The sequence below is a fragment of the Rhinoderma darwinii genome, chromosome 8 (genome assembly GCF_050947455.1).
Source record: "Rhinoderma darwinii isolate aRhiDar2 chromosome 8, aRhiDar2.hap1, whole genome shotgun sequence".
Taxonomy (NCBI): domain Eukaryota; kingdom Metazoa; phylum Chordata; class Amphibia; order Anura; family Rhinodermatidae; genus Rhinoderma; species Rhinoderma darwinii.
The window spans coordinates 84,407,505-84,430,772 of NC_134694.1; the positions used below are offsets into that span (position 1 = coordinate 84,407,505).

Sequence of the window (23,268 nt, forward strand, 5' to 3'; positions counted from 1 at the left end):
CAACCCATTGGTGGGTGGTAATCGCGTTTGTGTGCTGCTGATGGGTGTCAGGGAGAGCCCCATCCGTCAAAACTGCGGTCGTTATTGGCCGCAATCCACCGATTCTGGTCATTGCAGTGGGGGCGGGGGGCTCCTGTGGTGATCGCGCAGGCAAATCTTCTATGCCCATGCGATCACGTTACAATACGTGAAGGGGTTAATGAGTTGTTTTAAAATCCGTTTTACTTGTAGATTTTCGGTGCAGAATTTTGCACAGAAAATTTTCAACGACTATGCCATGGAGATACGTAAACAGAAGCTTGGTGGATATTTACATATCTTCCATAGGATCATGTATCTGCCGCTTCTCACTTAGGAAGGGGAACTCCTCCTCAAGAAAAATATGGGGTCCCCACAGTCTCCCCCCTTATCACACCTTTTATGGCATGTATTTAGTTAAGTCTTTGGTTGGTAGAACCCCTTTATCTTATAGTTAATTCTCTCTGAGCTCTGTCCTCATTCTGTAGTAACGACCCCCTGTATTCCACTATGAACCCCCCTTTTTGAGCGCCAGTCTCTGTTCTCTGGTGCGACATTTGACCTGGAACACGACGAGTGAAGTAAAGAGCAGAGAACAACCGCCTCTTCCTGTGTAACTGTAGTGTTGGCCAATCCCGCCAACGAGTGTGCGAGCAGCGCTGCCGAGGAGCGGGGCGGGAGAGAGGGAGCGCCAGTGTGCAGGACGGAGCAGCGCAGGTGAGTGGGAGCTCCGTGCCGTGCTGTGTATAAACATGTGTGATCTTATCGCGCAGCCTCCACTAGCACTGCGGTTATTGCGTGCAGTAATGTATTCACACATGCCGGATTTGTGGCGAGTTTTTGTAAGTGCAAACAACGCCACACAACCGGCTCATGTGAATATAGTCGGGTCCTGTTTGGCCGTACGCCTCCACTCTGCTACATGACTGCTGTAAAGTCTATGTATTATGCGGGTATTCTGTGTTGCAGAGATCTGGGAACATATCTGTCTATCTGATCTACCCTGAAGTGAATCCTGAGTGCTCAGTGACAACTTGAAATATTGCTGATCATGGCTGAGGAGGGCATACTGCATGAGATCTTCACCTCTCCCCTCAATATCTGCCTGCTCTGCCTATGTCTGTACCTGCTCTACAAGATCCTGAGGGGTGACAGACCCCAAAACTCAGAGGAGAGCAGGGAGGAGCACCTGCCCAAGATGAAGAGGAGAGACTTCACCCTGGCTCAAATGAAAGAATATGATGGTCTGCAGAACCCCAGGATCCTCATGGCCATTAACGGCAAGGTGTTCGATGTGACCAGGGGAAAGAAGTTTTATGGACCAGGTGAGAAATACTGCAGGATATATAAAAATACAATTCCTTTAATCCAGCATTATTGAAGCCACATGGGTATGAAATATTCTACAGTCATAAGAAACCATATAAAAGTAACCTGTAAGGACGCAAGACCGCCAGGTAGATGGGGCGTTGTTATACAATGTACCACTAGCATTTTGGTTTTTTTTAAATCAAGAGATCTATATATTGACTATCATGTTCTTCAGTTTCTGGTTTTAGGAAGTTTCAAATTATCTTGTAGTTTTGTGCCAGAACGTGCTGGATTTCTGGACGGTCAGGGAAGGAGTCTTACACGACTTCAATTCACTGGGACATGATGTAATTTTTGTAATAATTATATCCTGACGTGTTTTTGATGGATTAAAATAGTTGAAAGATTTCAGAATTTGCAATCCATCGGAAGGTCGCAGAACGTCTCGCACCACCGTTACCGGACGGGTAACTTCACCGTCATGGTTGGTCTTGCTGGTAAATGCCTGAACAGATGACTGCTCTGCGGCTAATGTTTTCTAGCTACGGCCTTGAACTTTAGACTTATCTCCTATTCCTACAATAAATATAGGCTGAAAGGCATAGCAGAACAAAAGGGAAATTCAGGTACAAATCTTCAGCTTCCAATTGTAAATTCTCAGTAGAGGATCCTTCAGACTCCTTAAAGGCTATGTAATCCTTCTGGGGGGGCCTTTTTTTTAATGTTTGTATTAATAAATAAAATATCTGCAATTGACTTTTATTACAAATTTTGTTCACTTTCGAGATGCAGCTTCTGTGCATTCACTATACGTAGAAGCTTCATCCGTGAGTGAACTGCACTGATGGCTCTGCCGTCTGCGTAACGCTGGCCATACAGTTTAGATAGCCGCTTGGCTGACAGCTATTCCTCCCGTCTCACGCATGTGTTCTCAAGGAGAAAGCCGCTGCCAGACTTGTCTAATAACAAAAGGAAATTCAACATGCGCTACTCTTCCCTCCCCCGACATCTGCCGTCTGGGGAAGAGTCAGGACGCCACTATACACATTAGATGGCCGGCCGGTCCCGCTGTAATCAGGGGCTTTGGCCCACATACGTCTAATGGGTATGGCCAGCCTGTGTCCCTCTGATGCCTTCTATAACCCTATTACCGAAAATATCTAATTTGATCAACTTAAAGTGTAGCTAAATGTTTGACAAACTTCTGACATGTCATAGTGACATGTCCAGAAGTTTGGATTGGTGGGGGTCCGAGCACTGAGACCCCCACCAATCGCTAGAACGAAGCAGCTGAAGCGTTCGTGTGAGCGTTCAGCCGCTTCGTGTCTGTTCGGCTTTTTCCGGAAAGCCGATGTATCGGAGTACAGACTCATAGACTTTGTATTGAGTCCGTACACTGATACATTTATTTGCGGAAAAAGCCAAACAGACACGAAGCGGCTGAGGGTATGTGCACACGTAGTGGCCAAAAACGTCTGAAAATACAGAGCTGTTTTCAAGGGAAAACAGCCCCTGATTTTCAGACGTTTTTTGAGCAACTCGCATTTTTCGCTGCGTTTTTCGCTGCGTTTTTTACGTCCGTTTTTGGAGCTGTTTTCATTGGAGTCTATGAGAAAACGGCTCCAAAAACGTCCAAAGAAGTGTCCTGCACTTCTTTTGACGAGGCTGTATTTTTACGCGTCGTCGTTTGACAGCTGTCAAACGACGACGCGTAAATTACAGGTCGTCTGCACAGTACGTCGGCAAGCCCATTCAAATGAATGGGCAGATGTTTGCCGACGTATTGGAGCCCTATTTTCAGACGTAAAACGAGGCATAATACGCCTTGTTTATGTCTGAAAATAGGTCGTGTGAACCCAGCCTGAGCGCTCACACGAGGGCTTCAGCTGCTTCGTTCTAGCGATTGGTGAGGGGTCTCAGTGCTCGGACCCCCACCAATCCAAACTTGTGACATGTCAGAAGTTTGTCGAATGTTTAGCTACACTTTAAGGGTATGTGCACACACACTAATTACGTCCGTAATTGACGGACGTATTTCGGCCGCAAGTACCGGACCGAACACAGTGCAGGGAGCCGGGCTCCTAGCATCATACTTATGTACGATGCTAGGAGTCCCTGCCTCGCTGCAGGACAACTGTCCCGTACTGAAAACATGATTACAGTACGGGACAGTAGTTCCACGGAGAGACAGGGACGATGCTAGGAGTCCCTGTCTCTCCGTGGAACTACTGTCCCGTACTGTAATCATGTTTTCAGTACGGGACAGTTGTCCTGCATCGAGGCAGGGACTCCTAGCATCGTACATAAGTATGATGCTAGGAGCCTGGCTCCCTGCACTGTGTTCGGTCCGGGACTTGCGGCCGAAATACGTCCGTCAATTACGGACGTAATTAGTGTGTGTGCACATACCCTAAGGAAGTCAGACCCTTGCCCTATAAATCCAGCCTGCATTCTGTGTACGATCCTGCAGACCCTGGTTGGCCATCAACTCTCTGATCTGATGCCGTGTTTATTTTCCTCGTTGTCTGCACAGGGGAGGCAGCTATTTTGTGGGCTAAACCAACTCCAAGAACAATAAATAAAAAATTGTAGTTCTTTTTAGCCACACTGAACCCGCTGCTAAAGTAAAAGTTTCATTGTCTTCCACTTCCTGATCACCTCTTGCCAAAAGTTCCCTGGAGAGGATAATGGTGGATTGTGAATTTAAAGGCTATGTACACCTTTTGAATTTTTTTTTTTTTTATAATCGGTGTGTTTTGTGCAACTTTCTAAATACTTTTTTATTAAAAATAGTTTTTTTCTTTTTGATACAGCTGCCTTGTATACCGTATACAGAGGAACTGTATCTAGCGCTGAAACCTGTATCCATCAGGTTAGCAGCACTGACGGGTTCAGTCAGTCGCTCTGACACGCAGGATTGTGCTGTTACCGATTTACATCTAAGTTTAGAACTTAGATGTGATCTATAACAGGTGGATCCTTCGTATCAGACACGCAGGACCCGCTGACACTGAACCCGTCAGTGCCGCTGACCTGACGGATTACGGTCTCCGCGCACGATACATCTTCTCTGTATACAGAAAACAAAGCAGCTGTATCTCAAAAAGCAAAAATAATTTTTAATAAAAAGTATTTAGAAAGCTGCACAAAACCCACTAATAGACTTTTTTTATTTAAAAAAATAAATAAAAAGATTTGAAAGGTGTACATAGCCTTTAATGGTAATTTATTATTTTATTTTTTTAACAATAGGGTCGAATTGGAAGAGGCCACAGCGGATGCCCAGCAGGGAACGTTGTGTGTCTCTGCTGTCTGTATCTTGTCTATATGGCAGCAGACACCGTTATTAAAAAAAAAAAGTAGTCTGTGTTGTCTGACCGGCTGCATGGAAAGTTATGGCGTCCTGCCTCATTATTAGAATTCTATAGAGGAATCTGTGTATAGGCAGTTACCTAATATACAAGTGTAAATTGTAGTCTAGAACATTACACGGCAAGTTACCAAGTGCAAATGATATGAGCGCTTGTGAACACACACCTGCTAAAGAGCGTGTTTAGTTTTGGTGGTTTTGATTCTTTTCTGTTTTTAATCTTCAGATTATTCTTTTATTTCTTAAGATGAATACTGGCAGTGATAATCCTTCCAGCCGTTGTTTGCTGGGAGCTATACTACTATGATTAAGTGTCATATTTCATGGTGTTGGCATAACTTGTTCTTCCGGTTTAGATATTATTGAAGAATGTTTCTAGGTATCGACGCATAAATGAGCAGCTACATTACATAATCCCAACAGGCAGAGTAAGGCCTTGTTCAGACCTGGACAATTTACGGTTTCAAGAAAATGGACCTTAAGGGGCTTTTTACACGGGCCAGTGAACGGGTGTTAGTACCAATACTCGTTCCCAATTATTGCCCGTATAAAGAGTGCAGCGATCAGCCGAAAAACGACGTCTAATCAGATTTATTTTTTTTATGCGGCCCAAAAAATTGTGGCTTGTTGGCAGCACATTTCCCTGTGTAGGACTCTCGGCATCTCCGCTGATCAGCTGTTGGGCCCGCTGCGCTCGTGTGGGCGATGCTTTTTATTTTCTTCGCTCCATACTGTCAAAAGCCGACACACTTTTTAAGCGGTGGTTCAAAGTATTACGCCCTTCCCCATTCAATTGTGTATTCAGATATATTTTTTATAAAAATATGACATGGCATGGTGCAGACCTGTGTCCTCAATCGCAGTGATAAGAACAGTGATTACATAACATGTAGTTGGACATTGAAGTGATTTGCGAAACGATGAATGACCGAGAACTTAGACCTTTGTACTCGAACAGTCATTCAGGTATTATGTAGAGATTTTCTTATCTGAATTGTCTGTGTGGTTAATGGTTCACTTAAACGAAAAATTTTATTTTTGAAGGAGTAGTAAAATTTTGTTAGTCTATGAGGGAATTTATAAACTTTTCTATACCAGTTTTATGGCGTAAAAAAAGTCACAAATGGCACAAAAGTAGCAATTTGTGGGAAAAATGTTGACTTTTGTGCTGTTTCTGCCCCTCACGGCACTTCGCTGAAGCTAACCGCGGCCCAACAAATTTACTATAATTTAGATCAGAAAATGGTGTAAATTAGAGTGCAAATTTATTACAGCTAATAGCTGGAGTAGATTTTACTTTCTGGCGCACGGACGGCCAGAGATGCACCTAATTTAATAAGAGGCATGCGCATCTCACTCCAGCAATCCTTATGTTAAGACTAGCGTAGGAAACGCTAGTCCTGATACAATCCTCCCAGATGTGCGTGGTGGGAATACGGACATGAAGGTGGACATTTAACAAGACTGGCGTTTCATATGCTAGTCTTAAAGGGTTTTTCCCATGAGACATTTTATGACATATCCACAGGATATGTCATAAATGTTAGATAGATGCGGGTCCCATCTCTAGAACAGGGCTGTGTTGCGGCAGAAGCAGGTGAATTCCGACCATTAATTCAGAAACAGCGTAGCTCGCTGAGCTACGCTTTTTCCGTAAGCCCCATAGAACTGAATGGTAGTTACGGAAACAGCGTAGATCGCATGCTACGCTGCTTCCAGAACTGCCATTCACTACTATGGGAGTTACGGAAACATTACATTATCTACATTACAGTGCCGATCATATTATGTGGGAGATAGGGCACTTATAATGTGGTGACAGAGCCCCTTTAAGCCTCATGCACATGGCCGTGTGCGCCGCCCGAGTCCCGTCAGTGATCTGAGGAAAGATAGAACGTTTTCAGTGACCCGATTCACCCGCTAAAGGGAATGGGTCCGTGAAGACTATCGGGTGTCACTCGGATGCCGTTAAAAACGGCTCGAGTGGCACATCGGTCGTGTGCATGTGGGGTTAAGGTTTTGCCCCAGCATCAGAATGGGATTAAAGTCAGGACTTGATAGATAGCAGAATTCATGGTTCCATTAATTATGACAAGTCCTGCAGAAGCAAAGCAGCCCTAAATCATCACACTACCACCACCATGTGTGACTGTTGGTATGATGTTCTTATGGTGGAATGCAGTGCTAGCTTTACGCCGGATGTAATGAGACCCATGTTTTCCAAAAACTTCCACTTTTAACTCATCAGTCCACAGAACATTATCCCTAAAGTCTTGGTGGTCATCTCGATGTTTTTTGGCAAATGCAAGACGAGCCTGTGTGTTCTTTTTGGTCAATCTCCTATGGATGCCATTTTTTGCCAGTGTCTTTCTTATTGCAGAATTAACCTTAAGGGTATGTGCACACGGTAGCAGGCTTTTACATCTGAAATTACAGACTGTTTTCAGGAGAAAACAGCTGCCTCGTTTCAGACGTAAAAGCTCCTCCTCGCATTTTGCGAGGCTTCTCTGACAGCCGTAAATTTTGAGCTGTGCTTCATTGAGTTCAATGAAGAACGGCTCAAATTACGTCTGAAAGAAGTGCCCTGCATATGATGTATATAAGTGTCCTGCACTTCTTTTGACGAGGCTGTATTTTTACGCGTCGTCATTTGACAGCTGTCAAACGACGACGCGTAAATTACAGGTCGTCTGCACAGTACGTCGGCAAACCCATTCAAATGAATGGGCAGATGTTTGCCGACGTATTGGAGCCCTATTTTCAGACGTAAAACGAGGCATAATACGCCTCGTTTACGTCTGAAAATAGGTCGTGTGAACCCAGCCTTACTGAGGCAAGTGAAGCCTGCAGTTCTTTAGATGTTTGTCTAGGTGTTTTGTGTGACCTGGATGAGTCGTCAATGTGCTCTTGGTGAATTTATGATAGGCCGGCCACGCTTCTGGGAAGGTTCACCACTGTTCTAGGGTTTTCTCCATTTGTAGATAACACTCATTGTGGTTTGTTGGAGTCCCAAAGCCTTAGCAATGTCTTTGTAACCCTTTCCAGTCCCGTAGATTTCAATGACTTTGTTTGGCATCTGTATTTAACCCCTTAATGACCAGCCTATTTTAAAGGGAATGTGTTGCCAGAAAAACATGTTTTTTTTTTTTTTTTTATTAAACATTTAGTGTGTAGGTGATTAAACATTGTTCAAATTTTTTTTATTTTTTTCACGAGTCAGGAAATATTATAAATTAGATTCTAATTTATAATATTTCCCATTGCTGGTCACTAGATGGAGCTATTCCCAAAATTGCAGCATTGCAAAATTGGGTAAAAAGCCCTCGCTCTAGTGAGCTCTCAGCATCCCCCCCTCCTTTATCCTGGCTAGTGCCGGGATAAACGAGGGGTTTGAACGGTCTATCCTCCTACACTGTGTGTCGCCATTTTTTGAGCTAACACACAGTGTAGTAGGTTTACATACAGTAGTAAACACACTGAAACACGAACATACATAGAAATAACTTACCTGCTCCTGCCGCCGCGGCTCCCTCCGGCCCGTCCGCTCCGTCTGCTGCCGCTGGTCCAAGTGCACAAGTCCGGAAGCCGCGACCGGAAGTAGTAATCTTACTGTCCGGCCGCGACTTCCGGTCCACAGGAAAATGGCGCCGGACGGCGCCAATTTCAAATTGGACTGTGTGGGAGCGGCGCATGCGCAGTTCCCACATAGACGGCGTACACAGAAGTGGATGGGACGGGAGCCGTTCGCAGTCCCTATGGGACTGTGGCTGCCGTATTCCATGTCTGTATGTGTCGTTAATCGACACATACAGAAATGGAACAGAAAATGGCAGCCCCCATAGGGAAGAAAAAGTGTAAAAATAAGAAAAAGTAAAACACAAACACACAAATAAATATAAACGTTTTTAATAAAGCACTAACATCTTTAACATATGAAAAAACTTTTGTGATGACACTGTTCCTTTAAACCCTAATAAGCATGCCATTTTTTACGTTTTTCCATCGTCGCATTCCAAGAGCTATAATTTTTTTATTTTTGCGTCGACATAGCTGTATAAGGTCTTGTTTTTTGTGGGACAAGTTGTATTTTTTAATAGCATTATTTTGAGGTACATATTATTTATTGATTAACTTTTATTAACTTTTTTTTGGGGGGATAGAAAAAAAATGGAAATTTCGCCACACTTTTTCGTGTCCTAAATCTACGTAGTTTACGGTGTGGTATAAATAACACAATAACTTTATTCAGCGGGTTGTTATGATTGCAACGATACCAAATTTGTATAGATTTTTCATGTTTTACTACTTTTACACAGTAAAAACGCTATTTTTTTCAAAATTATTTGTTTTTGTGTCTCCATATTTGAAGAGCCATAACTTTTTTATTGTTCTGCCGATGCAGTTGTATGAGGGCTTTTTTTTTGCGGGAAGACTTGTAGTTTTTATTGGTTCCAGTTTGAAGTAGGTGCGACTTTTTGATCACAAGTCAGGATTCACAGAAAACAGCAATTTTTCCACAGTTTTTTATTACATTTTTTACGCCGTTCACCGTGCGGGTTGAATAATGTAATAGATTTATAGTCAGGGTCGTTACGGACGCGGTGATACCAAATATGCGTAACTTTTTTACTTTATTTTGTTTTTTATAAAGCATTTTGTAAGGGGAAAAAGTGGGTTTTTCATTTTTTTTTGTTTCACTTTTTTTTTAAATTAACTTTATTAAACTTTTTTTTTTACTAGTCCCACTAGGGGACTTTAATATGCGATTCTCCGATCGCTATTATAATACACTGCAATACTTTTGTATTGCAGTGTATTACTGCCTGTCTGTTTAAATGCCTCTGGTGTGATCTAGCAGGCATTCACTACAGGCAGACCTGGGGGCCTTTATTAGGCCCCCGGCTGCCATCGGAGACACAGACACTCGGCGATCTTATCACCGGGTGTCGGTGGGGGAGAGAAGGAGCTCCCTCCCTCTCTCCAAAACATCTCAGATGCGGTGCACGCTATTGAGCACCGCATCTGAAGGGTTAAACGGGTGAGATCGATACTTATATCGATCTTACACGTTCGAGCAGGGATGCCCCCAGCCCTCAGCTGCCTCTAGCAGCTGAGAGCAGGGAGATTTGACAGCTCCCTGATCTGTTTATTTATCCTGATGCAGTGCCGTAAAAAGGCATATGCTTCAGAATAAAGCCCTTTCGTGACCGACGTGAAAAGGCATATTAGCGGTCACTAACGGGTTAAATATCTTTAGGACGTGACATCATGTGCTGCTTTTTGAGACCTTCTACTTCCCATTGCCGGACCGGTTCTGTTCAGGTGATGTTTAGATTCCATAGATCTGGCAGTAACCATGCCTGGATGTGGCTAGTAAAATTGAATCCAAATCTCAATTGAATTTAGTTTATTTATTTTTAAAGGTCAATTTTATTGAGAACATGAGAATGACGTAGGTACTACAAAAAAAGTAAAGCACAGTAGATGCATAAAAGTAATAGTATACATATCATAGCATTTTTAGCTATACAGCATAGAATAAACATGTAACAAACAGCTTTCCACTGGTTTAGGCTATGTTCACACGGAGTATTTTGGGGGAGGAATATCTGCCTCAAAATTCCGTTTGGAACTTTGAGGCAGATATTCCTCTCCCTGCACGCCGATTTTCGCGGCAATTATCGCGCCGTTTTTCGCCCGTGGCCATTGAGCGCCGCGGGCATAAAACAGCGAGAAATACGCTTTCTCCTGCCTCCCATTGAAGTCAATGGGAGGTCGGAGGCGGAAGCGCCCGAAGATAGGGCATGTCAATGGGAGGCGTTCTCGGGCCGTTTCTGCCGAGTTTTGCGACGCGGTTTCCGCGTCAAAAAACTCGGCAAAATACCCCGTGTGAACATAGCCTTACAGAAGAAAAAGAACAATATTTAGCGAAATGCGAATTTAGTTAATTTAGTAGCCAAGAGGCAATTTTAGTTTTTCAAATAGGGCCAGGTAGCGCTGAACAGCACCTTTCCTTTAAAGGATAATGAAACATTCAACAGACTACTGACATGTCGAGTTTTGATTTGTGAGGGTATTGAGCACTAAAACCCCACCAATCGCTAAAACGAAGCAGCAGAAGCGCTCGTGTGAGCGCTGAGCCGTTTCGTGTCTGCGGAGTATGGACTCAATAGAAAGCCTATGAGCCCGTACACCGCTACATCCGCTTTCCAGAAAAAGCCGAACAGAAACGAAGTGACTGAGCGCTTCTGCCGCTTAGTTTTAGTGATCGGTGGGGTTTCAGCGCTCGGTACCCCCACCAATCAAAACTTCTGACATGTCAGAAGTTTGTATGTTTAGTTACCGTTTCATAAATTGAATTATCTTATAAAACATCTTCTGTTTACTTGTCTAATAAAAAGGTAGTTTCAAGGGTCCCTAAACTTTCAATAATCATTTTACATGTCATAGTGACATCCGTTTTGATCGGTGGGTGTCCGAGCACTGAGATCCCTACTAAGCGCTAAAACACTTAGTCTTTAATCAGCTTTCCTCAGAAAGCTGAGCAAATGGTGTAAAGCCTTAAAAACTTTCTCTGAGCGCTTCTCCCGCTCCGTTTTAGCGATCGTGGGGGGTCTCCGTTCTCAGATCCCCATTGATCAAAACTTCTGACATACCACGATGACATGTCAAATGTTTTTTGAAAGTTTAGATGCCCAAGTGCGACAAATGTTCTTGACTGATTCTTAGCCACGAACGATTTCTAGTTAGTATCTTCCTTCAAAAATGATACATGATCACCAGCAACCGTGACAATATATAAAGAGCTGTTTAGCTGACCACCGTATATAGTAATCGTACTAATGGCTATAGCCGGGCACTCTGACCAAATATGACATAAACTGAATGTCTGACTCCCCAAATATAATGGCTACTGTAAGTAAAATAGTCAAGAGCCAAACAATATGATACTTGCTGATAAATATAATTTATTGCAGAGATTCAGATCCAATTCTTCTCTTTTCAGAGGGACCTTATGGTGTGTTTGCTGGACGTGACGCTTCACGAGGCCTTGCCACCTTCTGCCTTGATAAAGAAGCCCTGTCGGACGCATTTGATGATCTATCAGATCTGTCCGCTTCCCAGAGGGAGACACTGAGTGACTGGGAATCACAGTTTACCTGTAAGTAGTCTTGTAAAATAAAGAGTTGTTGTTCATCAGTTTAATCTAAACCTAACAATAATCAAAAATCTAAAAGGAAAAAAACTTACTAAAATGCTTGCTTCCAACCAATAGTGGTTGTTGTTTGCTACGATCATAGAATTGAACTCACTATTTCATGAACAGGACTTTTGCAGTGCATGCTTATTTTAAGACCAATGCCCAAATTATTATTTATTTCCGGTTACACGTCAACCTATTCCACAGCGCTCAATCATTTCCTGTCCCCTATGGGGCTGACTGTGAAAAGTGAGCGCTGGTTGGATCAGCAGCAAATTGTCCCCAGGGTTTACACGCATAGATTTTGGTCCCATTCAAAGCAATATCAATATCTAAAACTTCGTGTGGACCACCAGGACAACCTTTTTTTTTTTTCCCCAATTTTAACAAAACTGGACCCACCCTGTTATGATGTTGTTTCTCAAATCACTGTCTACACACTACATTCAAAGTGATAATGATAATTGTCAAAAAATGTAAGTAGGTCATATACATCTAAATTACCGCGGCTTTTTACCACGCCGACTGTCTGCACCTGACTGGCCTATGGTATTGCCATTGACCGGGGGGGCCTAACCCCCTTGTCTATCTTAGGCTGTAACTGAGGATTGACCGCACAACCTACTCTCTTCCTCACTGATCATTGTGCCCTAAATATCATCAGCCCATAATATTACCATGACCTAAGGTGAAGTACTGCATTTCTGCCTTACATAATCTGGTTTATGCAACATACAACCATAAAGCCGTTTTGCACTATAATCTTCTCTTCCCTTTTAAATGCTCACTAATTTTTTTTAACAAGCTTTACATAAATCAATTGTAAAAGCGAATATAAAAAAAACGGTGTAATATATCTTATTAGAGAAAAATGCCCCTTTTCCATCTCCTCAAGACAAGACCTACTTTAAGCTCATTAAGGGATCAGGTTACAGCTGCCCATAAAAGTCTATGGAGAGGGGACGGTGAGGAAGGAACAGAAGCAGAGAGAGACAGACATACACTGCTACAACTGCTAGTAAGTGTGAGGGTATGTTCACACAACCTCTTTTCAGACGTAATGGAGGCGTTTTACGCCTGAAAAGACGGCTCCAATACGTCGGCAAACATCTGGCCATTACTTGCAATGGGTCTTACGATGTTCTGTGCAGATGAGCTGTCATTTTACGCGTCGCTGTCAAAATACGATGCGTAAAATGACGGCTCGGCAAAAGAAGTGCAGGACACTTCTTGGGACGTTTTTGGAGCCGTTTTCTCATAGATTCCCTTGAAAACAGCTCCGTATTTTCAGATGTTTTTGAGTTTGCGTGTGAACATACCCTTAGGGTATGTGCACACGATAACTGCAATTATGTCTGAAATTACGGAGCTGTTTTCAGGAGAAAACGGCTCCTGAATTTCAGACATAATTGCATGTACTCACGTTTTGTGGGGCGTCTTTTACGGCCATAATTTGGAGTTGTTCTTCATTGGAGTCAATGAAAAACGGCTCCAATTACGTCCCAAGAAGTGTCCTGCACTTCTTTTGACGAGGCTGTAATTTTACGTGCCGTCTTTTGACAGCGACGCGTAAAATGACAGGTCGTCGGCACAGTACATTGTAAAGCCCATTGAAAGTAATGGGCAGATATTTGCCGATGTATTGGAGCCGTTTTTTCAGACGTAAAACGCCTCCATTACGTCTGAAAATAGGTCGTGTGAACCCAGCCTTATATGTCAACCCCAGTGTTGGATTCAGATCTATATTGCTAACTACTGCTGCATAATCTCTGTACTGCTGCAGATTCTAGTAAGTGTTATATCTTAATCCAGTGCTGGATTTACCGCTATACTGCTCATTTCTGCTGTATAATGTCCTTCATGGTCCTGCTGCTTTTATATGGGTGATAGAACAGGATGGTCTCTTCTCTATGTGTGCATTGTATGGGAGGCATGATAGCAGTTAGGCTCCCCATTAGAAAGAGAGCCTGTAGGGCGGAAAACTGCTAAAACGAAAATTCAGAATACAACTCCTATAATGGTAAAAAAAACTGTGTAATTCCTCATGTACACACATTAAAACAGCTTATTCGGAAAAGTCACCTGAAAGTTTAGGTACGCTTTTAAAACTACTCGTAACCTGCCCACCAAATTACCCATTAGTGAAGATTTAACTTAGCAAATGGGTCGCAGTGACACCCCCTCACACAGAGCTCCCCGCATTCGTTGCCATTTATTTCCACTGCATGAAAATCTGTTCTGTTCATGTGATGCTCACACGTGCATCGCTCCTGTACTGTAACGAGCCATGCACCCGTGTGATCCTCGCATGACATTATGAGAGTTTGGCCAGTTATTTCTCCTTTGTCCTGTTTTCCAGTTAAATATCATCATGTTGGGAAGCTTCTGAAGGACGAAGAGGAACCCACAGAATACACTGATGACGAGGACATAAAAGATGGTCCAGACGAGAAGAAGAAAAACTAAAGAAAGACAAGTGTTTAAAATAAGCTATAGCATTCCAGAGCACACATTGCTATTGCTTTAAGTCTGGTCTACAATATTGTGTGCACATGTATATGCTGGCAATGGTGATCCAGAATGTTATTGCAGCACTTTCTGTGCATAGGCTTCATTATATTCCACTTGTTTGGAGCAGTGTTTAATTACAAGGCTCGCTATGATACAATAAGAACACTATCAAACACTAAATACCTAATCATGTAAAATGTTTTATGGGTGACCAAGAGACGCAAAGTCTTCTAGAGTATAAATTGCATTATCTGTCTGTTTCAGACGTTCTAACACTAGCTTGCTAGCAATAACTTGACATATACTGGGCCTTTTGTAGTGTTCGTTAATATCTAGGAGTAGATCAAGTTGTTCTTTTGGATTTTCATTCAGCGGTTTCTTAGTTCTTTGTGGGAGTTGCAATGACTTCCATTAGTGTTTGTCTCCCAGCACTTTAAAGGGGTGTTACAGACCTAAGAAATTGGCGACCTATCCTCCGGATAGGCCATCAATACCTGATTGGTGGGGGTCTGATTCCCAGCCTCCTACACCGATCAGCTGTTTTGAAGGGGCCACGGTGCTCATACAAGCGCTGCTTCCCCTTCATTCTTGTCACTGCTCAGACTGTGAATCGTTAACACACTTGTAGCGGCGGTTCACAGTATTACAGCCTCCCATTCACTTCAAAGAGAGAAGGCTGTAATACTGTGAACCGCCGCTACAAGTGTGTTGGCGATTCACAGTATGAGCTGTGACCGTATTAAAGGGGAAGCTGCGCTCGTACAAGGGCCACACCCCTTTAAACCAGCTGATCGGCGGCGGTACTGGGAGTCGGACCCCCACCAATCAGGTATTGATTGACTATCCTGAGGATAGGTCGCCAATTTCTTAGGACTGGAACACCCCTTTAAGACCAAGCCATGGCTAGCCGTATGTTAGACATCTTTTATTTCACATTTAGATGAAAATATGCTTGATATAATATTCATAAGAGCTGCTGGGAAAGCTTATCCTATAATTTACATTTAAAGGCTACAATTGTTAATGTGAGAGAGAATATTTGCTGTAATTGATAAGGAACTGCATCCAATCTGAGGCCTAACATACACCTAAGAATTAATGTCCGCAGTCAGTGTTTAGGTGCCTTAGTTACTTCTCATCTGGTTTCATGCTTCTGCTCAATGATTTGTTCTGGGGTCCGGTGTGTAAATTGTGTATTTTTACAGCTGTGAATATGGTTTATTACCTGCAGATCAAATTAATAGAACACTATATAATGCACCTTATTTTCAGTGTTACATAGAGGTCTATATCAGTCTGTATATAACAAAAATTGGAGCAAATTCAGAAATGAAAACAAATCTTAGCCGTGAAACACTCACAATATAGTGTCTCACACACACACACACACACACAAACACACACACACACACTATAGTGTCACACGCACAGACCCTCTAAGACCACAGACAGTCCCTACGGGTGTTATGAAATGCCTCTCTAATGTGACATGTCGTATGAAAACTTTAGGAATAAAACATTAGTTTTATATGGAGGTACTGTATAGACCCATAGCAGGCTATGGGTGCCGTATTATGGATCTGTGCAATGTAAAACTATCATGCAGCCGTTTTGGTGACGTAACGAATCTTAAAGAAGCACTCAGTTGTTGTGGGGTTTTTTTGTGCACCCGCCCATATACAAATGTAGTGTAGACATGTATTGACTTACATAGTTCTGTATTTCATGAGCCGCTGCTCCATTTTGGGCAGCCATGGAGTCACGTGATCTGTACTCTGACAGCCAAATCCTACAGAAGGGGTCAGCAACCTTCAGCACTTAAGCTGTTGTGAAACTACAACTCCCAGCATGACCTGACAGCCAAATGCTTGATTATTCCAGCCAAAAGCTGTCTGGGCATGCTGGGAGTTGTAGTTTCACAGCAGTTGGAGTACCAAATGTTGCTGATCACTGTCCTCCAGCGTCTACTGAAAAACCTAGAGGTCAGTCTCTCAATGCAAGACTTACATCGATGCTCTCATAGATTTACATTGAAAGCCTGACCTCCGATCCCTTTAGCAAAAGCTGTTGGATACAGGGAGTCAGAATGAAGATCACGTGGCCCGGAAAAAAGCGGCATCCCTTGAAAAACAACACCAGGTAAGTCATAACATATGTCTTCATTACTCTACATTATATGTGCAAAAAGGGGAAAGAAAAAAAAAAGCCGTAATGCTTCTTTGAGAATGTTAGCCTGTTTTCTTGTGCTGAGATCCAATTCTGTTTTGGATAAGAACACATTAGGCTTCGTTTACATCTGCGTCGGAGGCTCCGTTAGGGGCCTCTGTCGTAGATCCCGCAGGATTTACCGTAGATTACCAGAGACTATAGTGCAGCATGACTCGCTATTGTGTCCAGTAAAATCACTTACAGGCAGATGGAGCCTATGAAAGTCGATTGATTCCGTTGGCAACCGGCGGTGTCCGTTGTGCGTCGGAACCGTTGGTTTCGTTATTCCCTTGTTCTGGTCCTCTGATGGAGCAGAACAATGAAATGGTTCAATGCAGGTGTGAACCCCGGTTTAGACTGGTTTTTGAGGCTGTGTTGTACTGAGCTTGTTAGTATAAGTAGATGTAATTATGTCTTCATGTCATTCCAGTTGAAAGAATTACTTTAATCCGAAAATAATGACACTGCAGGGAAAATGACCATTTACATTACAGTTCTCCTCATTCCACCAATTGGTTATATTTTGGGGAGGGGGAGTGTTAGTCATCTATAAATAAGTTGTCTAAACGAGAGCCCATGACTTAGACATTCGTCCTACATTCAAATTGATTGGTTATATTTTGTGGTCTACACTTCTGGGTTGTGATGTATGTTCATATAAAAGATGTAGGAATGAAAATAAAAGCCATCACACCTGATGTAAGCTAGGGAGGTGGGAAGCACAATGTGTAAACTCTGTGCATGTTTGGTTAATAAAATGATATTTCATAATTGTTTTGAATGTTGTTTTAGTGGAGAGATGAACTGTAGCATGGGATATAGCGCGCGGTGGGAGGGGAGAAACTAAATGGATGCCTACTGGGAAACAGAATGACTATGAGAGGATCAAATCCAGCAAGAAGAGGATTGTTCTTCATATGTGATCTTGTATACAACAGTTCGGAAAACATTAGCAGGAAAGTGCTGCTAGGGTTGTAATGACGGTAGGAAACATGACACTTGGCCCATAGCTAATGAATATTTAAGAACGCACAACTAAAAATAGGTACAAAGTCAATAAAAGTTTATCACATGCTAATAACATTTGCTTTATTCAGTTTATCTGTAAACATGTAACAAAATACACATACCCCCTTCCATCATGTCACTCACTTTTCTGGTACTTTTTTATATGTTCGCTTACCTTCTTCTATGAACTCCCATCTGGTCGACCTAGTACGCACCCTCAGTGCGGTCTCTATTCGGGCATACTGACCTGCATCACCATACAGATATATTTTTGAAGAATTTACAAATTTCGCTTTGTTTCAATTTTACAATTCTCTATACTCAACCCTGCAAAAGCTGTATACCAAGAGTCACTGTGCTTACAGCGTGGTACTACAATGTAAGCGGCTAGAGCTGTTGCATGACTTTAACACCACTGTCATTTATGCTACAATTCTGAAAAATCTAAAGTTGGCTTTCGAGTCCGAAGGTCTGGTGGAAATACGTGCTCTCCTCTTTTGCTCTGCAAATGTCATAGGGACGTTGGGTCTCATGCCTAAAACTGTTCTAAGAAACGGTATCATCCATGTCCATAGCAACCAGTCATTCATTTTAAGATCAGCTCTGGCAAGATGAAAGTTGGAATCTGGTTGCTATGGGTAACCCGTCGTTTGGCTTAGAACAGTTTGTGAAGCCCGTTACCTGGGTCTGTCCGTAATCACATCCTAACGGACTTGGCATTTAGAATGTGGACATTAGGATGAAGATATGGACCTATACAATGGGCCTACTATAAAAACTTACAGAAAAAAGAGGAGCATTTGCCTACAGAAATCAATCAGATTAGGCTCCTTTCACATTCTTTTTCAATACAGATTGTTACTTTTTTTTTGTTGAAAAAAAAACATTAAAATTTGTTTGCAAATTTAGTTTAAGCTTGACTTAATTTCGATCAGTGAACTGCCTTAAAGAGGCTTTGTCACCAGATTCTCAAATCCCTATCTCCTATTGCATGTGATCGGCGCTGCAATGTAGATAACGGTAACGTGTTTTTTTTTAAAAAAAAGTTCATTTTTGGCCAAGTTATGAGCAATTTTTATATAATATATATATATATATATATATATATATGTGCAAATGAGCTTTGAAATGGACAACTGGGCGTTTTTTTTTCGTTATGTCCAACTGGGCGTGTATTGTGTTTTTACCAACTGGGCGTGTATTGTGTTTTTAACTGGGCGTGTTTACGTGTATGATGCTGACCAATCAGTGACCAGTCAGCGTCATACACTCCTCTCCATTCATTTACACAGTAGCGATGTGCAGCCACATACACAGAGATTAACGTTAAACAAGTGTCCTTTTCTGACTCTTTTCTTTGAGATTTCCAGCAAGGGAAACAAAATCTCGTTTACCTCCGTAATCTCGCGAGATTACGCGTGGCTTGCAGGAATCTCACAGAAAAGATTCAGAAGTGTCAGGATTCTGAATACATATGACGTCCAGGCTGGATTTCATGTGTATTCATTATCAGGACACTTGATTAACGTTAATCTCTGTGTATGTGGCTGCACATCGCTGCGGTGTAAATGAATGTAGAGGAGTGTATGATGCTGACTGGTCACTGATTGGTCAGCGTCATACACGTAAACACGCCCAGTTAAAAATACAATACACGCCCAGTTGGACATAACGAAAAAAAAACGCCCAGTTGTCCATTTCAATGCTCATTTGCATATATATATATATATATATAAAATAGCTCATAACTTGGCCAAAAATGAACGTTTAAAAAAAAAAAAACAAACAAAAAAAAACGTTACTGTTATCTACATTGCAGCGCCGATCACATGCAATAGGAGATAGGGATTTGAGAATCTGATGAAAGAGGCTCTGTCACCAGATTATAAAATCCCTATCTCCTATTGAATGTGATGGGCGCTGCAATGTAGATAACAGCAAAGTTTTTTTTTTTTGTTCAAGATCATTGTTCAAGATCATTTTTGCCCAAGTTATGAGCAATTTTATATTTTTGCAAATGAGCCTTTCTAATGGACAACTGGGCGTGTTTTCTCGTATTACCAACTGGGCGTGTATTGTGTTCTTACCAGCTGGGCGTTGTGAATAGAAGTGTATGACTCTGACAAATCAGCATCATACTCTTCTCATCGTTCCCACCCAGCTTCTTTCAATAAAGACACACAGCGTGACGTCACCCACAGGTCCTTCAACCTTGTCGTCGGACAAAGAAGATACATCGGCTGAAAGGCGTCCCAAAGGTTAATATGCTCGTCTCTAGGGAGTTTACTATGCTTACTTGCACATGGTGATGCTGCTGCAAATTCAACTGTACGCCTGGAGCTGTGGTGTCTTCTCTCTTCCGACGCCAAGGTTGAAGGACCTGTGGGTGACGGCACGCTGTGTCTGCAGTGAAAGAAGCTGGCTGGGAATGATGACGTCACCCACAGGTCCTTTTCAGTACGGGACAGTTGTCCCGCAGCGAGGCAGTGACACCTAGCTTCATAGATTGCTATGATGCTAGGAGCCTGGCTCCCTGCAGTGTGTTCGGTCCGGGAACTGCGGCCGACATACGGACCGTATGTCACAGACCAAACACGCTCGTGTGTGGGAGGCCTTAGGGCACGTTCAGATGTGGCGGAATTTCTCCGCTGCAAATGTTGGTGCAGATTTGGGGCAATTACGCAACGAATCTGCACCAATATTTGACAGGTAATTCAGACGTTGCAGAAATCACAGCGTACTTGCCACAGATTTCAGTTTTTGCATTGCAAAGGCTGAAATCCGAAGTGAAATTCTGCTTCTTCTCCGCAACGTCATGAGCATGCTGCGGAGGGAAAATTCTGCACCGCAGCCTGATTTCCGCACAGTTATTTTCTGCAACATCTGAACTAACTTTCCTAAAAATGTATAGAAAGAAATGTAAAAAACGGCCGCTGCAGAATTCCACTGCGGAATTCCACAGCAATTCCACCACGTGTGAATGTGCCCTTAAAGTGCTTGAGAGGACTGAACAAACCTTGTCCCTATGCCCTATTAGGAAAGAGCACTCCCTATATCTCTCCTGCATTGGCCGCTAACAGCTGTTTAGCAGCTTGCTTATGGCTTTTACCATAGTTTTACCCAATATAACAGGTGATGCCTATTTAGCATAACACTCAAAAACTATAATAAAAAAAACATGCCCATGTTGCCGTGAATAATTATTTCCTTCACCAGCTGATGTACTGAGGCTGGTAAAAAAAATCTAAAGACCTTCATTATGGAAAAGGAATGGAGACAACACATCAATATGCCATCCTGGAGGGACTGGTCTCCTGCCTGTTTTTGTTGTTGTTGGAAACGTCCCATTTGTCCTGCAGGTAGATTATAGAAATCTGCCTGTTCTAGCGTCGGGGGCTTTTTTTTTTTCCTTTTTAAGAGCTTTTCTAGCATGGTTATAAAATGCTTCACATGCAATAAAGACAGACCCGAGGTCCTGACAATATCATGGTTATTTTAATATACTAATTGAGAATAAGACAAGCAGTATAGTAAATAAATGCAGAAAGAGTTATTTTATGAATAGGGGCTACTGCGACGGCTTTTTAAAACTGCTCTATGGGTATATTCAAACATGCAGGTTTTAAGGTGTACTCAGACGTTTTGGTTATGGTGCATTCAAAACCGCATCTGAAAACTGCATGCGGTTTTACCGTGATTTGATGCATTTTTTATGTGGTTGCCGGAAGAAAAAAAAATTTAACCGAATTGAAAAACGCATCAAATCACTAAAAACGCATCCAGCTTTCATAGTTACATAGTTTGTACGGTTGAAAAAAAACCCATGTCCATCAAGTTCAACCAAGGGATGGGAAAGGGGAAGTAAAAAATTTCTACACATAGGAGCTGATATTTTTTTGTTCTAGGAAATTATCTAAGCCTTTTTTAAAGCCATCTACTGTCCGTGCTGTGACCAGCTCCTGCGGTAGGCTATTCCATAGATTCACAGTTCTCACAGAATTGTCGCCTCTGCAGGCTGAACCTTTTTTTCTCCAGACGGAGGGAGTGCCCCCTTGTTTTTTGAGGGGGTTTTACATGGAACAGGATTTCACCATATTTTTTGTATGTGCCATTCATATAATTTAATCATGTCCTCCCTTAGTCGTCTTTTTTCAAGGCTAAATAGGTTTAATTCTTTTAATCTTTCCTCATAACTTAGATTCTCCATGCCCTTTATTAGCTTCGTTGCTCTTCTTTGTATTTTTTCTAACTCGAGGGCCAGTTTCTATGAACTGGAGCCCAGAACTGAACTGCATATTCTAGATGAGGCCTCACTAATGCTTTGTAAAGTGGTAATATTACATCCCTGTCCCGTGAGTCCATGCCTCTTTTAATACACGACAATATCCTGCTGGCCTTTGAAGCAGCTGATTGACATTGCATGCTGTTATTTAGTTTATGATTTACAAGTATACCCAGATCCTTCTCAACAAGTGACTCCCCCAGGGTAGCTCCCCCTAGGACATATGATGCATGCAGATTGTTGGTACCCAGATGCATAACTTTACATTTATCTACATTAAACTTCATTTGCTAAGTGGATTCCCAAACACTCAGTGTGTTCAAATCCGCTTGCAATTCACGAACATCTTCCATAGACTGAACTATATTACATAGCTTGGTGTCATCTGCAATAATAGAAACAGTGCTATTATTCCCATCCTCTATATCATTAATAAATAAGTTGAATAGTTCGAGTGCACTTTTTTAAATACAGTTTTAACCGCAGCTCAACCGGAACGTCTGAATACGTTTTTCTAACAGGTTAAACACGTTTTTCTATGTGATGTTTTCTTTATCTCCACTTTTGCAACCAATTTTTTTTATTGCTACAATGCAACAAAAATGGGAAAAAATAAAAAGGTGGAAAATCCTACTGTTTTGAGTCTACAGCTTTATGCAGATGTACATGTCTCCAAGGGTACAAACTCTGTGTAGTCGGATCCTGCAGTCATGTGTTAGGCCATTTCCATGACTTCTTTTTCTTGTATACATTTGGAAAACAATGTTTACCTTAAAAAAACCTATTCAAAAGGATTCATCCAGTATCCCATTGTTTTGTATATGCGGCCAACCAATTCAAAGTGTGTCATTTTGGCCTTTTTTTTAGGTTAGGCAATAATGTAGGCTTCACGCAATTGTGTATGCTAAAAAAAAAATGTAAATGTTAAGGAATACCTTTTTATATAATGAAAGTCAATGGTAGAAAGCCTACGTTTGCTTTGGTCAGAAGAAAAAAAAGAGCAAAAATATATTTATGTGCATTACAAAAAAAAATTCAGACCCGTAAAATGAATGGCAATTGTATGCAATGCAACTATATATCTTTTTCTGGATGTTTCATCAAATACAACATATAGTTGAGATCCTTTTTTTTGCAGTTATACATTTAAAAATGTAGCATGAACCTAGCTTTAACACGTTGCGGTTAAGATGCGGTTCGAACAGCATAAAAAACGCATCCGTAAGCGTTTTTACAGTAACTTGGTGCGGTTTTTGATGCGGTTGCGTTTTCTATCACAACCGCATCGAAAAATGCACCAAATCATGATAAAAATACATGCAGTGTCTTGGTTCGTTTTTTTTATGCAGTTCTAACCGC

At 42.0% G+C, this 23,268-nt stretch overlaps 1 protein-coding gene across 1 annotated transcript; it reads left to right on the forward strand.

Moving 5' to 3' along the window:
* Window positions 1–625: 625 nt before the first annotated feature.
* Window positions 626–17,390, forward strand: PGRMC1 (progesterone receptor membrane component 1). The gene is made up of 4 exons (XM_075835859.1): window positions 626–735; window positions 988–1,343; window positions 11,706–11,861; window positions 14,260–17,390. The coding sequence occupies exons 2-4, from the start codon at window positions 1,070–1,072 to the stop codon at window positions 14,364–14,366; spliced, it is 537 nt and encodes a 178-aa protein (XP_075691974.1). The 5' UTR covers window positions 626–735; window positions 988–1,069; the 3' UTR covers window positions 14,367–17,390.
* The last annotated feature ends 5,878 nt before the right edge of the window (window positions 17,391–23,268 follow it).